Source organism: Homalodisca vitripennis, chromosome 5 (genome assembly GCF_021130785.1).
Source record: "Homalodisca vitripennis isolate AUS2020 chromosome 5, UT_GWSS_2.1, whole genome shotgun sequence".
Taxonomy (NCBI): Eukaryota; Metazoa; Arthropoda; class Insecta; order Hemiptera; family Cicadellidae; genus Homalodisca; species Homalodisca vitripennis.
The window spans coordinates 173,957,698-173,974,730 of record NC_060211.1 but is presented as its reverse complement, the minus strand read 5'-3'; the positions used below and the strand labels follow the sequence as shown (position 1 = coordinate 173,974,730).

Below are 17,033 nucleotides of genomic sequence, written 5' to 3'. Positions count from 1 at the left end.
ACGATGATTGGCTTGTCTTCAAATTGGCAATCTTATCGAGATTGTGTTCCGTAGGAAACGATGGACGTACCTGTGTGAGGCTACCAAACATTTCATTGAAACTTAATGTCCAGTCTGTAACAGTTGTTTAGTTGAAACCTCCATTGTCTCTAGATTCTTATCTACAAAATTGTCCAGTGACACTGGTAGGAGTTCGTGAAAGTAAAGAAAAAAAACCATCAATTGGTCGGTTCAGCAGAGAAGTACTGTTGATTAATTGTGAACTTTATCAGAAATGAAATCTAAATGGAAAATACATACAAGTATCTATGCACCTTTATAAATCACAAAATGCAATTCTTACATTTTCCATTTTAACTTTCTGAATTTCTTATTTTTTACAAAATATGTTCTAGAACATCATATTATATTTCTAGAAACTAAGTTTTCTGTTGTTTCTTAAGTTTTGATTCAATACATGAGTTTATTAAAATAGTTATTAACAAAAACGTAGGTAATTGTATGCTTTTTGCATTTAGAATTTATTTGGGAGGAGTGTAAACGGACACAAAATGTTGGGAATTGTTTTGTTAGCGCTAGAGTTTGTACTCTGTAGTAACCAGCTGTTCCATGCTAACCACAGTTTCCCACACAAATACTGTCAGCTGCTTCTGATCTACAATGATGAAGCAGCCTCTGCACCAATTTCCGCATAAACCTTTGGCATTAGTAACTGACATGAAGTGCTCAGTGCGAAGCGTTTTATTTCGTTTCTCTTTTTGTTTCATATTAATATCGAAAAAAATTGTTTATAATTTCTGGTTTTGTTGGCATCTCCTATGTCTAATGTACCAAGGTGATGATGTTCCAGAACGTCAAAACTCTTAGAAGGGAGTAATTTATTTACTAAATTGAATAAAAACTATATAATTAATTTGCTATTTAAAAATCAAATTTTAGTATTTTTTTATGATTATAACATTATATAAAGCCTGAAACAATAAAATATTGAAATGTATTACGTCTGATGTTGTAGAAACTAATTTCAAACCGCAGTAAGAAATCTATAACAAGAAAATTAATATTTGTAAAATTATATTTTTCATGATTTTATTAAAATCATTCTCTCCTTAGTAGCAATCTCATAACTGGATTTAGCTCAAATGTGCTGGAATTGAATTTAATATTATAATTGAAATAAATGTTGGGTTTTTGTTTTTACGATAAACAATTACGTAAACAGATTATTAAAAAAAATATTTTTCAGACATGGTTTCAATGAAATTTACGTTTTGGAATAACTATCGATTCGTATAAACTTATTTTTATGTCAGAGGGTTTTACCTCACCTTCAATTAAGTACATTTGTACTTTTTACTCGTTCAGCCGTTCTTGTTTGAGGGGGAAGACGTAACTAACATGTATTTGTGACTTGAACTAAATATTGTATGATAAAAATGTTATTTGTAGGAAAAACAACATAATGATGATTAAAGCACAGGAAATAAATTGTAGATCTGAAATTTCGGCTCTGTCATTTCAGTATGTTCAACTTCATTGTCTGTCCTTAAAAACACCTTTGCATCATATTACAACATATTTAGCATCACACTGGATATTCTGCGTCAGATTTGGTTGTATTATTGTATTAGCGATAAGTTTTTTTTTATGTTTGTATGAGTGTAGAACAAACATGGGGGGGGTGGGGGGGGGGGGGGGTGGGGGGGGGGGGGGGTGGGGGGGGGGGGGGGTGGGGGGGGGGGGGGGTGGGGGGGGGGGGGGGTGGGGGGGGGGGTACATTAATACATACGTACATTAATATGTTTGTACGTTAATATGTATGTACATTAATACGTACATACGTTAATATGTAAGTACCTTAATTCGTACGTACATAAATCTGTACGAACGTTGAAGTGTGCGTACATTAATAGATATATATACATTAGTAGGTATGTACATTAATATGTATGTATGTTAACACAGAACAACATGTGAGGTGAGGATTCCCAGCTTTTAATGAATTTTTTTATCTGTGTCAGAATACATATTTATTTTAGAGTTCGTCTCTAAAACATGTCTCCTCTATAAACCGCTGTTACAGTTCCAATTGACTTTGAACATTTGGAGTCAACATATAAATGTTCAATTTAAAGGGGATTCCCTGCCTGTTCGTGTTATAGCGTAACATTTTTCTTTGTAGATTTTTACAACGTTTTACTGGTTTCTATAGCTTTTTATTCTAAATTAACATGAAATTTGGAAAGAGAAGCAACTCTTATTAGACATTTATTTATGGAGTTTAAGAATGAAAGTGCAGGAGAGGATTTGGACATTGAGAATAATAAAGATGTAAGAGAATCCCCCTCCTAAACGTTTTGGGTTACTAATCGTAACGGAGAATGACATTGTTAGTTAATTTTTTTTAAATGTTTCTTACTTTAATGACTATATTAAATATATTACATAAACCATAATGTAATAGCAAGGAAATTTATTTTATTGTTCAATGAACCTTTATTCTTAAAAGCACAAAACCAAAAACACTGAGAGTCAAGAATTCACCCTACACGTGTTAATATGTGACTTTTTTACATGTTTCATGGTGTGTTAATATATATGTACATTAATAGGTTAGTACATTAATTGGTATGTATGTTTTAATATGTATGTACATTAATACATATGTATGTTAATATCTTGTCGACATATAGTACTTTCTCCTTAGGGTGACGAAGAACGTAATTAAGGACAGGTTTACCAATTGCTGTGTAGTGAGCTGATGAACATTGACGGGGTGGATCAATGGCCCAGTATGTCCCAGGGGGTGGCTACAACCAGAACCGAAGTCCTCCACAACATCGATGACATCTACGGCAGCTCAGCTCTCACAGTGGGCGATTGGAAAATAGTCAAAGGTAAAACAATTGTGGCATGTATTCACTACTCTCAGGAAATCACAGTACTCTATGGCAAAAAAGAAATTATTGAGAAGTTTTAGAATCCGGTGATGAAATTTCTACTCTAAATGTGTTTGTTTACTAAATGCACGAGAACAATTTTCAAATTTCATCTCTAGATCAGATTGGACAAAGCTTATCAAAGAGGCAGTTGTTATAAAAAAGAAATGTTTACAATGCTTAAAAATTAGGACTACCGGAATTTATTCTTTTCTTTCCAGCTAAACAAGAAAGTTGAGGTGGGGGAGACTAGTGTTAGTAAGACATAGTCTTCGGTACTACAAATTACATATTTATGATAACCTAATCTAAACCTACTTAAATTGTATAATAACAAGTAGTATATAAAGACAGAGTACGCTCCAGATAATACCAAAGTACCCAAAATTACAGTAGAGGATATAATTTAGACTGGTTTAGTTACCAATATGGTCAAAGGACACTACTATGGCTGTCTGTATTTAAATACGTACTTATATTTTACTGTACAATCTATATTCTCGTTATAAAAATGTCTTAATACAATTAGGAACCAACTACAAAGGCCAGTGGGATGGATGGTATGGCCCAAGCGGTCGAGATGATACACCTTACGATATAGAAAGAGTCATCAACAGTCCTGCAGGCCGGGCAGCTGCTTCCGTCAACCACCCTATTTTCCGAGAAAAGGTAAAACTACTCTTAAATTAATGAGTAGTTTCTTATAATGAGGTACAAGTAAGCCACACCACGTGCGGCATCATATCGCTGAGCCTCTTGCAAAATTTCATAGCTGTAAAAAATCCTATACCTCATTTTATTCTAGGAAGTCTTGACATCAGATAAACATACAGACAATCAAGCAAAAAAGTTTTTACATCCCCCGGTAGCCAAAAGAGAAATTGTGTAACCAACAGGCTTCAATAATGCTCAGCCAGATTTCATGGTTGGACATGCACCATAATAATACCACCACCACCAATGCTCACCACCATAATGCTCATTCTTGTCAATTCTGTAGAAATTAATTTCATACCAACATTTAAAAAATTACAGATGAAATCTTTTTTGAGATATCTTCCCACATGATACATTCATATTTTTGTTCATTAACTTATAATAATAATAATCTTTATTGCGTCAACAATTATTACATTGCATGCATGCGTCAAGTACATTCATAATAACATACAGTTCCATTGCAGTTATTGCTATTTAATTGTATAACAGAACTGGGGGTTTAATTTTATTCTTGATTTCAATAGTTTTTCAATAATTTTCATCCCAGCAACTCAACATCAACTCTTCAACGGAGTAAAACGCCTGTGATACCAGGAGGTGTTTTAATCGAGATTTGAATACTTTAGAATTAATGAGATGTTTTATTCCCTCAGGCAGCTTGTTTATCAGTTTCACACCAACTTGGGACGGCAAGTGTTTAAATGCACTCGTTCTATGTTGTACAATCCGAAAGTTGTCCCTGCCTCTTGTCTCGTATTGGTGGACGTCACTGCCTTGGATCAACTCGCATTTGAGTCGACAGTATAGAACGACGTCGAGAATATAGAGACAGGGTAAAGTTAACAATCCAAGCTCTCTGAAGACATCTTTGCACAACTCTCTGAAATTCAATTTGTAAATAATTCTGATAGCTTTCTTTTGAGCTCTAAATACTCTTTCGAATTTGTATTTAGAACAGCTGCCCCACAGTCTCAAACCGTAAGACAAATATGGATGTATCAGGCCAAAGTAGGCAGTTTTTAATACATCAATAGAACAGAATTTTGCAAGGTTACGCAAAACATAAATACCAGAAGCAACCTTGGAGCAGATGCTGTCAATGTGAAAGTCCCATATCAGTCCTCGATCAAGGTACATTCCAAGGAACTTAACGGATTCGGCCTCTTCCAAGAGAACATCGTCCATCATTATTATGCTTATGTTTACAGCAGTGTACAAATAATAAAAGTTCTGGAGAGCTATGGAGAGTACTATAACGCAAGTGTGCATTGAATCTAATCTCATCACCGACTTTTAGCATTGACTATCTATTCTACTACTTTTGTTACTCTGTGAATAAAAATATGATTGCACTCAGTTCCTTTACAAATATATTTATTCTGAGATTTTCTCGTTACCTTTGTAACGACCAATGTAAAAATATTCGTTAACGCTCAGCCAAATCCCATGGAGTGACATGCACCATCTTCAAATTCAGTTGACTATATAGGAATGAAGCTTCATACAAAATTTCAAATTTATATGTAAGTTTTTTCAAGATATCTTGCAGATAGACAGACTGACACAATAGAAAATTTTTCAGCCTACAAAAAAAGGCTTCGCTAATGCTCACCTAGTATTAAAAACAACAACTAGTTTTTACTGAACAAGGATTAACAGCATAAGAAATTTTAATTTATATGCTCATAAGATTATTCACCAGGAAATGTTGAACTATATTTCTCCAATAATATTACTAATTCTTATCAGCAATTTAAGAATTTTAGGAGATTACTCAATTATAATAATCCAAGTAGCGTATAGTAATATTGGATAACATGTTGAACACAAACTTAATTTCAGGCATTGAAGATGCGCTCGAAACTGGATGTCCAGTGTACACAAGAAGTGATACAATCTCCATGTCTACCTCTAATACACCCGTGTCTGTTTAATGTCAGGGCGGACCCTTGTGAACTAAAACAATTTAGCCGATCGGTAAGTTGAACTATCTAAATGAAATAAAGAATATTGTTTTATGTTCTATTTATAGAATCACGACAAACTTTAGTGATTTTTAGTAAATATAAAAATAAAATATTGAGTAAAGAAATATATGTTGATTGTTTTTGATTTAGTTAAAACTCTCTTGTATGCAATAACGTAGCCAGGAAATAATTTTGGGGGAGGTCAAGACGACTGATATTTTTCCGTAGTAAGGCAAGTGCTCATTCCCCATTTTGTTTCTTTCAAAATTCTTGACCTGATTCAATGTCAAGAACAATCTTTCAGCAGTACATGTCTGCAATAATGAATCATTTAAATAATAATAATAATAATTGTTTGCTAAAAAATTAATTTAAGAAAATTTGGGAGGGTCTGGACCCCTTGGATCCCCTCGCTGGCTACGTCCTTGCTTGTATGTACATCTGATGTGGATCAAAGCTCTGTACAATAAAACAAAACTATCCATGGACAGCTAGAAATGATCACTTCTAATATTATTTTATTACAACCACCTTAAATATAAATTTAAAATGGTTCTAGATATCCAGCTGTACTTCGTCATCTAGAGTCGCAGCTCAGTGCTATCAACACGACAGCTGTACCTCCTGGAAACTTGCCGATCGACAAACACGGAGATCCTCGTCTGTGGGACCACACGTGGACCAACTTTGGTGACTATAGCAGCAGCAATGATGTCGACATGGCAGTGGATCTGCCCCAAGGTACTGTTGCTGTCCAAGAAACATAATTCAAAGACCTATTACTGTAAGTACTGGCTGATAGCTTCTATAACCTTTCTACAATGTGGGTTGTAAAAAGGGAATCTACAAGAATACCAAGATAACGTACAGTAACTATGGTAGGAAGGGTTGAGTCAATGTGAGTGTTTAGCTCCAGTTAACCTTCCTATTAGTACAGCGTCCGGAATTCCTGGTATAACACAAACACTCCAATAATTAAGTATTATATTTCAATAGAAGAAGCTAGTAGAATGTATTAATAGTATGTTTAATAACTTCACAACTTAAACTAATTGTATTATTTGTAGAGGACATTAATTTGAAAGTATCTTTTCATGAATTATTTTTATCTTAAGTATGTAAATAACATCAACAATGATTCTGTTTTGAAATAAATTTTTCTGAATAACCCCATTTCCTAATACAAAATCATCCTATAATTTAGTCACATTTCAAGATAACATTTAGAAGTCTTCACTGAAATGTACATCATTGTATGCAGGTTGGAAAATAATAACTGAAAAACATAATAATTGAGACGACAGGGCCCTTTTGACTTTTCATCTCGCTTCTGTAATGGAAACATTACTTTGCCAGAAATTACTTAGTTTTTCCAGGGTAACGGAAAAAAAGGTGAAAAATGGCTTTTGCTTTCACCTGCACTTCAGGAAGAGTTATTTTCTCTGCTACTTAACCCTTTCAGTGCCATTGCCATTTCTCCAAGTCATATTCATAAATCGCTGGACCATTTCTCATAGTTTTGAAAGCATCTCCAGGAGAAAAGATTGTATAATAAAAGATTAACCAATCAAGTTTGATAAACTTTTTTATTTCTTTGTAATTAAATGAGGATTAGATTAACCAATCAAGTTTGATAAACTTTTTTATTTCTTTGTAATTAAATGAGGATTATGATTAAAGTGACAGTTTTGTTCTATTCATAGTCATGTAAAACAAGTTGTTATAAACAAAAAGTAAAAAACATTTAATTTACAGTTTGAAGTAATTTTTTGTATGTAGAGTATTTTTTATTACTTTTCAGTTACATCATTTAAAGGAGCATGTAAAACTAAATAAAAATCATATATAATACATTATTTTAACTTATGATGTTACATGATATTGCAATACAAAACAAACAAATATGACAAAAAGCTATTTTGTGCAAACCCACCAAAAGTTCAGAAATAATAGCACTAGGCTACTAGGAGATAGCAAAGAGAAAATTTGATAACAATCGATAGTTTGGTTCTCAGAGAATGTCGTAAACTAAATGATTAGTTAAAACAAAAACGTAATAGATTAAATAATATTCAAATACGGATCGTCTAGTATGTAGACACTGGACATTTTTGCAATATCGATATTGTCGATATTGTCTACTATGTAAACGCTGCACCACTGAAAGGGTTAAATAGAGATTATAATTCCAAGAACTTTTTGCCCCTAACTCGTACATTTATTCACAAAAAATATTGGTACATTGTATTATAAACATTCATGAACCCAATTTCAGTAAATCTGTTGCAGAACGTCCCATCGTAATTAGTAACTGATGCCTCCCCAACTAATTGCTGAAGAACGTAAAGAAGAACACTCCACGAGCCTCGTAGTGAAGATCTCACTTAACACCATGTTTTCATGTACAGAGTTAGTGTGTAGGCCTAATATTAGACTAAAGATGTATGCTCCTCATTATGATTGCAAGAATACTAACTGCAGCAAACACTGTTTATAACGAATTTTCAGGATTTGTGGAAAAAAATCTAAGCTGGAATATTTTATATAAAACACGTTATCAGTAACGTATGTTATATACGTTGTACGTTAATGTTAGAGTACAATTATGATTTTTATTCGCAAATCGCATTATAGGTTCTTGATTTTATTTTTTTAATAATCAAGTGGTTTCTTTGCTTAAAATTGATATTTAGCTAGGACTTATCATAAATTCCATGCCACAATTGATGTATTTAACGACCCTCGTTCTGTAAATTACAACTTCACTGACGTGTCTAAAACTAGTTGATATTAAACTGGGTTTTGGATCACGGCTAGTTTGATGCAGTAATTAAATTACTAAAAATTTAACATGATAAAAGTTAGTATTGAAACTGAGTATAAATGCTGATCTACATAAGAATTGATGTGGGTAAAATAATTTTTGACTGGCAATGGTTGATTCCAGTTTTAAATAATTATATTTAGGTGAATTTATAAATTTACATTACCAGAAACATAAACAGTCATGAAGGCAGAAATGGAAATAAGTATGAAGTACAGAAATGAAATAAGGCACATGATGTGGCAAAAAAAAAGTTTTGTTTACATGAATATTTCACAAGGAAGAGATGTACAGATAGGGATTGAATTTGTGAGCCATTTTTTATCCTGGGATTAGAGAAGCTCAATTCCAAGATTGACAAAATCTGCTTTTACGCTTTATGATGTAAATTTGGTAACAAAATATCCTATAAATTATTTAAACATTTAACGGTTTTATTAAAATTATATTGCATCTAGTATAAAAAGAAAAACTGATACAATTTAAATCATTTTTTTGTTACATTAAACATAATTACAGTATAAATACAAAATTGTTAAATTGGATATAGATGATTACCATCTCACTATTTACTTTCATTGATGTTTTGTTTTAAATATATAACAAGTGTGTACATTTAAAAAGATAAATCGTGTTCAAATACCTTTCTTTAAAAAAATAAATATCACAATCCAAATTACAAAAAGAAAGTATATTTAAGAAAATGTACAGTCCAAATTCAATTAAATAGAATATTTTCAATTCTTCTTGATCTTAAATTTAATTGAACTTAATCTCTTTGCTTCACTAGTCGGCGTACAATATCCTTGTTGCTAAGCGTTTATTTTATTTACTAACTAATAATGACTGAAAATTAAAATATGTAATATAACGGAGTAAGTTCTTCCTATAAAAGTGGTAATGGGTTATTATTGTATATACAACTTTGCTACAAACGTTGTTCTATAATGATTTATTTTTAGTAAAGTGTCATGATTTTTAAATGATAGAAAATCCTGGGATTTGTCTGAGAAACCAGCCTTTCAAAACAATCTTATCAAGTTTCATAATATTAGGCTAATACCATCCGGTAAAGAAAATTTTCATTACAGACAAGTACGTTTTAAACAGTGTTCACTGTAGTTGATTCTAATGATAATGACTATTTCAGAGAAGTAGTGAGCAGGTGAATTACAGGCAATCATGGAGTCAGCACTCTCTAATTCTAATTAATGTGATCTCTATTCCTAAGTAACAGTAGTAGTAGTATAATAGTTAGTGTATTAGTAAAATAAGGATTCCACAGGGACTATGAGTGGTTCCATTGATCTTTATTAGTGTTAATATTTAATATTCTATCATGACTGGAGAGCTAATTCAAATCCAGATGGGATAACTCTATACTACATTACAAAAACTAATTTTTAATTTGAAAATATGAATGAACAAATGTTTTGTTTGTAATATTCCTAAAGCTGGAATAACTAATGTAAGTGGAAAATATGAGTATGGAATAAAATTTTGTTAAGTTAATTATTATTAAAACAAATTCCTTAAAATTACATTTTGAATTAATTCAGTGTATTTTAAATGTTTTAGTTTGCTAGCATGTTTAAATTATTTCAAATATAACCTACTGGTACCAAATATTCTAACAATGATACATATGTATTCATATTCGATACATATTCTCTCTGTAATAAGTATTTTAATTATTTTATTTGACACTGAAAATTAATTTCTCAAAGATTCCAATACCATTGGAGTGTATCGAATCCTGGTGTAAAATTTTGGTTTACCTTAGAAATGAAAGAACTAAACAGTGTTTTAAAGCTTTAATAAATATTTTAGTTTTTAATGTCATTAAATTATTAAGAAGTGTGGCTAAAATTCTCAGAGTGAAAATAACATTCACTCCAACATTCAACACATGACATAACATAATATAACAAACATAACATATGAAATATATATATATATAACTATAATTCATATTCTGCAACTTATTTTTACCTAGGCACCCATTTTATTCTTGCACAAGCACAAAGATGTTATACAAACTAAAACTAGTTTTACAATTATATTTTAAGTTTGAAATGTGTTTACTATATAGCACATGTTAAATATCCCTTTGAGTGCCAAGTATTTATTGAGTGGGTATACTGAAAAGTGCCAGGTATTTTTCTAGTGGGTGTACCTAAAAGTGCCAGCCCTTTTGCAGGCATTTTGCAAGGTTTTAGTAAAAAATTCACAGTTCGATTATTTAATAAGCTATCAACATGATTCTTTTTTTATTTTTCTCTGAAAACTCTGTTTAATTAACATAAAATAACAAAGTTACCATAACACTAAATTTAGGAATACCAAAAATGGACTTACCTAAAAAAAATTCAAAAATATTTTTAAATTTAATTTTTCAACCAAATTATTATGACCAAAATAATTCATATCCTTTTCTTAGTCCATATCACTGGAAAGTGTATGCAATTGTCTGTAAATCTTGAAAAATTTATATTATTATCTTCAATAATGAGTAAGTTATACAACTTTTAAGAAACTATTGTCACATTGTTTCCGGTAGCTATGGCAACCAAAAATGTTTATATGTGAGTTTCATAATTTAAAGTTTGATCGGAAGTGTACTATAACAATTTATTTTGAAAAGAACGATTCTTCACAAACATTTCAATATGATATTATTTAAAAATATAAAAGGTTAAAATTTTTAGTGACTTTTTCCCAAACGTCCAGTAAAATCGGACGTTGGCACTCAAAGGGTTAAAATGACATTTTATCACAAGGTTGTTTCTCCTCTTATACTTTTCTTTTCTTGCAACCTACGCTATTGCTTGTACATTAAATTCTTGTTCTTCTCACTGCTGTTGTATATTTCTTTTGGAATACTGTTATGATTATAACAACCACCAAACTGTTACCTGATGTAAAATATTACTATAGTTGGAGAACATTTGGTTAAAAACACATAAATATATACATCAGTGATGTGGAATTTAGTTAGAAAAATTTGTTTTAGAAAAACAGAAGATCAAATTTTTACCTATTTGTAATTAGTTGATAAGTAACAAATAATAAAAATATTTTTCATGCTAAATTAATTTTTATTACCCTATTAAGGAACCTGGTGTAGCAGGTGCATAGCTCAGGTTTTGCTACAAAAAAATAAAATCACATGAATCTTTGTTGAACTGAAAAATAGGTCTAGACTAAATTTTAGACCAAAAATAACCCGAATTAATTTTCATAAGAATTACCCTAATGTCTTCTAGAAAAATTGTATTCATTTCAAAAGTATTCGAACAAAACAAAAAGGATTTAAACCAAATATTAACTGAAAAATTAGTTACTAAAATCTAAATTAGGTTACCTTTATATTCATGGATGTATGGTGCTTTGAAGTTGAAACTTTTATTTTCTAAGACAATTTTTAATTTTTTGCAGTACATAGAAATAACTAACAACTTCAATGTAAAAATCCAAAATATACTAAATATTCCGGGTTGTTATGCTATATCTCCTTACAATACGGAACGAAAACAACGTAAAACTAAAAAGAACACAAATTAGCTGTCAAGATTGCTTAGTGCGTCGAACATCTTTAGCTTATAGCAGCTAGTAAAATATAAAGAAACGTTTTATGTATAAAAGTAAGTACAATAAAAGAAGTCTGCCGATTACAATGAATTTACTTTTATTACGATTTGAATTAAGATTGTTCAATAGATGTTGTAATTAGCAGATGATGTTTTGTGCATCGCAAATTACGATCTAGGCAGTTCCAAGGTTGAATCCAATTTTCACCATAACATTAGGGTTATAATAAAACAATAAAATAAACAGATGATTTGTAATATTATTTATTAAAGTACAAAATTGTATAACTTATTCATCTATAACAATATGTTTAACAATAAAATATACAATATCTTATAATAAATATATTACAGGAAACAAAGTAGCAGCCTTGTCTTCTGCACAGGGCAACAAGACAAGTGTGAAAGGAACACTTCAGTAACAGTTCAACAGCTGTCTTACATAAGGCATTTCTCAATTCGTTGTTTGTTTACCCTGTAGTAACCTCGTTAACACTCAACAACTGAAATTAGATTTTAGTCCACGTTTCGTACTTTCAACGGGGTTCTAAAGAATTAGTAATAGGTTGAGTTAAGCGTAGTACATTGCATAAACGTTACGTGACACTACTTTAACGTAACATTAATAACGTAAAACAAGAGTTACAACAGTATTTACACAAACAAAGTACAGAGATTTACTGATAACAAGGAACACAGTTTGTGTTACGCAGGACAGATTGAAATATTTGTGTGACGATTGTGCTAACAGTACGTAATATTCATTACTATTATCAAGGCACAAGAGTTACGAACTACAACATACTTTATAGCGGATAGTATAAAAATTCATAGGAAAATAAAATTTAACTATCAATTAAAATTTATGCATGGATATACATCTTTTATGCGCATATATTATGAAAACTTTGGTGTACAAACCAAGCTGCCATTCTCAAGTTCACAGTGGGAGAAATATTTAAAATGGTCTCCATAAATTCTGTTTTTATGCATTTATTATCTAGTCTTTGTCTTTCATTTAGTCATTTATTCCTTCCATGACACTGAGAAAGATACTTGTGTTAATTTTAACACATTGGGGCTATTGACGTTCTAAGATGTAACTTGTTTTTTACAGCGTTGCACTTGTAATTCTAACACTATAGTAATGACACAAACTAACAAAGTTGCGGAATACCAAAATGATCTCCTTGCAGTAAAGAAAAAGTACAAAAGTAATTAAAAAATTAAATGTGTTACTTTTGTAGGATAGGATTTTGAAGTAGGAACGAAATTTGCAAATGTTTAATTTAAAGTAATTGAATAATACAGGAGTAGCACAAAATCGATTGTGAGAGAACAGATTATTGTAGAATGATGAACTAAACAGTTCCTCCACAAAGTCAGCTATTGAGAATAGTTTATAACGTTTTCATACATTTTCAAGTACAGAGTGTGCCAAAATCCGAGAATCTGGTGTTTGATTCTTGAGTTTATCGAATGTAATCATATGTCATGTTGCACATCATTTTAAAGGTCTTTGTAGGCCAAACACTGATACAAATGATACTTAATTATCTTCTTTTTCATTTAAAAATGACAGAAAAAAATGTAATTGGAAGGATGATTACATCTTAACAAATGCAGTTTGAACCAACAACATTTTTATTTTCATATTTACTTTTACAATAAATTAGGAATATGTTGGTATGCAACGTGATAATTTTCTCTTTACAAATCAGATAATTATTTAATTTATTTCTATTATAGTTATAGAATAAACAACGGATTTTTCAACATCACTTTAACGTTATTTGAAAGAAAATTAAATTTTTATACGGTTAATTGTATAATTCCAACACAAAATTTGTTGCATGAGTTACCCCCCATAAATAACCTCATAATTATACATAATTACCCTCATTTGTATTTATACATTTATTTATGAATATTAATAATTTTTTATTCAAATCAGCCATTCGTACAAGTGCAACAATGAAAATGTTTTGAAACGTTGTTGATTATTCAAATAACATTTCTTGTTATTATGAGCTGCTTTTTATGACAGTCCACAACAGTTTTAATATTTATTTGTGCACTGAATATAAATCTTCTTTAAATAACATGGATATTATCTTTCATGTCGTGAATAGTCAGTATTAGGAATATTTGCGAAGTAACATTCAACACTGTGAACCGAGGTATTCTACTTATTCAAAATACGCTGCCTATAATATATTTTGTACAAAGAAGTAAAGTATAAATAAATATAATATATAGAACTAATTAACAGCTACCAGTTGTACACTAACAGTTTAACCGTTAAAACAGGCAACTAATCAATTTTACAGTTGGTTAGTCTAAAATCGAACAAGCACTATCTGTGCAGTATCATGTAATCTGTTAAAATATAGATTATGCGATTTAGAGTGTAAGTATGTACAGTTTGATGTTTTAGTGATTTACGATTAGTAGGAACTAAGATATACAAGACTACATCATTTACTACTTAAATTGATACGAGTGCGTGTCATGTGCGTGTGTTTAATATTATCACAGAGAAGTTGGTAAATAAATAAGTTTGCCTTTAAATGTAAGTAATGGTAGAACTATTGATAAAATACAACAATCGGAACAAACAAGGTTCGCCCAAACGGAGCACTGGTGGTCAAAACTCAGTTTATATTGTACTATATATATATCTCGATTGTAGTGCCATTCTAACACAATGTTCCTGTATAGCGACATATGACCATACATGTTTGTAACAAAAGTTTTTATTGTTCCTGATCACGTATGACTCACCAGTGCTCAATAGGTACAATTTGCTAGTTCCTTTTCAATTGTCTAGACTATTGGCATTAACAGTTGTACATAAAAGTTATTTCAACTACAGTCAATTTGCCTTAAACTTGGCTAAACAGATACTTTCAACAAAAATTAAGAAATATCAGTGTCCAATTTATTTTTATTATTTCTTTACATGTATAGGATAAAAAAATTATGCTAACTGCGAGATAGAAGTAATTATAATTTCTTTGTTGAATATTAGTTTGTTCTATTAGCTAATAAGTAATGTTTCATACAAGTTCACTTCAGCAAATGCAATTAGGTGTTTTGTGATGATATAGCGAGAGTGGTAGACATTATTACGTGTTTCATGATGTTATGGTGGGAGTGGTAGATGTTATTAGATGTTTTATGATGCAATGGCAAGAGTGGAAGATGTTAGTAGATGTTTTATGATGCTATGGTGGGAGTGGTATATGTTATTAGGTGTTTTGTGATGCTATGATGGGATTGGTAGATATTACATGTTTCATGATGTTATGATGTGAGTTGTAGATGTTATTAGATGTTTTGTGATGATTATAGCGAGAGTGGTAGACATTATTACATGTTTCATGATGTTATGGTGGGGTTGTAGACATTATTACGCGTTTCATGATGTTACAGTGTGAGTGTAGATGTTATTAGATGTTTTATGATGCAATGGCAGAGTGGAAGATGTTAGTAGATGTTTTATGATGCTATGGTGGGAGTGGTATATGTTATTAGGTGTTTTGTGATGCTATGATGGGATTGGTAGATATTACATGTTTCATGATGTATGATGTGAGTTGTAGATGTTATTAGATGTTTTGGTGAGAGTGGTAGACACTATTACATGTTTCATGATGTTATGGTGGGGTTGTAGACATTATTACGCGTTTCATGATGTTACAGTGTGAGTTGTAGATGTTATTAGATGTTTTATGATGCAATGGCAAGAGTGGAAGATGTTAGTAGATGTTTTATGATGCTATGGTGGGGAGTGGTATATGTTATTAGGTGTTTTGTGATGCTATGATGGGATTGGTAGATATTACATGTTTCATGATGTATGATGTGAGTTGTAGATGTTATTAGATGTTTTATGATGTTATGGTGAGAGTGGTAGACACTATTAGATGTTTCATGATGCTATGGTGGGGAGTGGTATATTTTATTAGATGTTTCATGATGTTATGGTATGAGTGGTAGATGTTATCAGATGTTTTAGGATGTTATGGTGAGAGTGGTAGACACTATTAGATGTTTTATGATGCTATGGCAAGAGTGGAAGATGTTATTAGATGTTTTATGATGCTACGGTGAGAGTGGTAGACATTATTACGTGTTTCATGATGTTATATGGTGAGAGTGGTGTATGTTATTAGGTGTTTCATGATGTTATGGTGAGAGTGGTAGACATTATTAGATGTTTTATGATGCTATGGCAAGAGTGGAAGATGTTAGTAGATGTTTTATGATGCTACAGTGAGAGTGGTAGACATTATTACGTGTTTCATGATGTTATGGTGAGAGTGGTAGATGTTATTAGATGTTTTATGATGCTATGGTGGGAGTGGTAGATGTTATTACGTGTTTCATGATGTTATGGTGAGAGTGGTAGATGTTATTAGATGTTTTATGATGCAATGGCAAGAGTGGAAGATGTTAGTAGATGTTTTATGATGCTACGGTGAGAGTGGTAGACATTATTACGTGTTTCATGATGTTATGGTGGGGTTGTAGACATTATTAAATGTTTTATGATGTTATGGTGAGGAGTGGTAGACATGTTATTACTGTGTTTCATGATGCTTGGTGGAGAGTGGTAGACATTATTAGAGGTGGGAGAGGGACATTCCTCGACCTATGTTTATATGACATTTTTTGTTTGAAATGTTGAGTATTATCAGCCACAGAAGTTTGTGACACCCTTTTCAGAACCCCCTGTATACGTATGGACATGTGTTATGTCCTGTCACATCCTTCGATATTCTGTTGTATTGGTTTTTTTTAATTAAAAAAGGCAAAAAATATACAAAGTGCATCGACATTCACTTTATCACCATATACATTGTTTCAAAAGTGAACGTGTAAATAACATTTTTATTTAAAGTTTGTACTTTATTTTCAAATAATACATATTATAATAAATAAGAAATCTTTATATCAGCAGTTATTTTAAAATTTGGACACTACTTTG

At 31.2% G+C, this 17,033-nt stretch overlaps 1 protein-coding gene across 1 annotated transcript; it reads left to right on the top strand.

The window, feature by feature from the left end:
- The first annotated feature begins 2,751 nt into the window (after nt 1-2,751).
- Nucleotides 2,752-6,393, top strand: LOC124363740. The gene is made up of 4 exons (XM_046819002.1): nt 2,752-2,897; nt 3,469-3,608; nt 5,502-5,636; nt 6,214-6,393. The coding sequence occupies exons 1-4, from the start codon at nt 2,762-2,764 to the stop codon at nt 6,391-6,393; spliced, it is 591 nt and encodes a 196-aa protein (XP_046674958.1). The 5' UTR covers nt 2,752-2,761.
- Nucleotides 6,394-17,033: the final 10,640 nt, after the last annotated feature.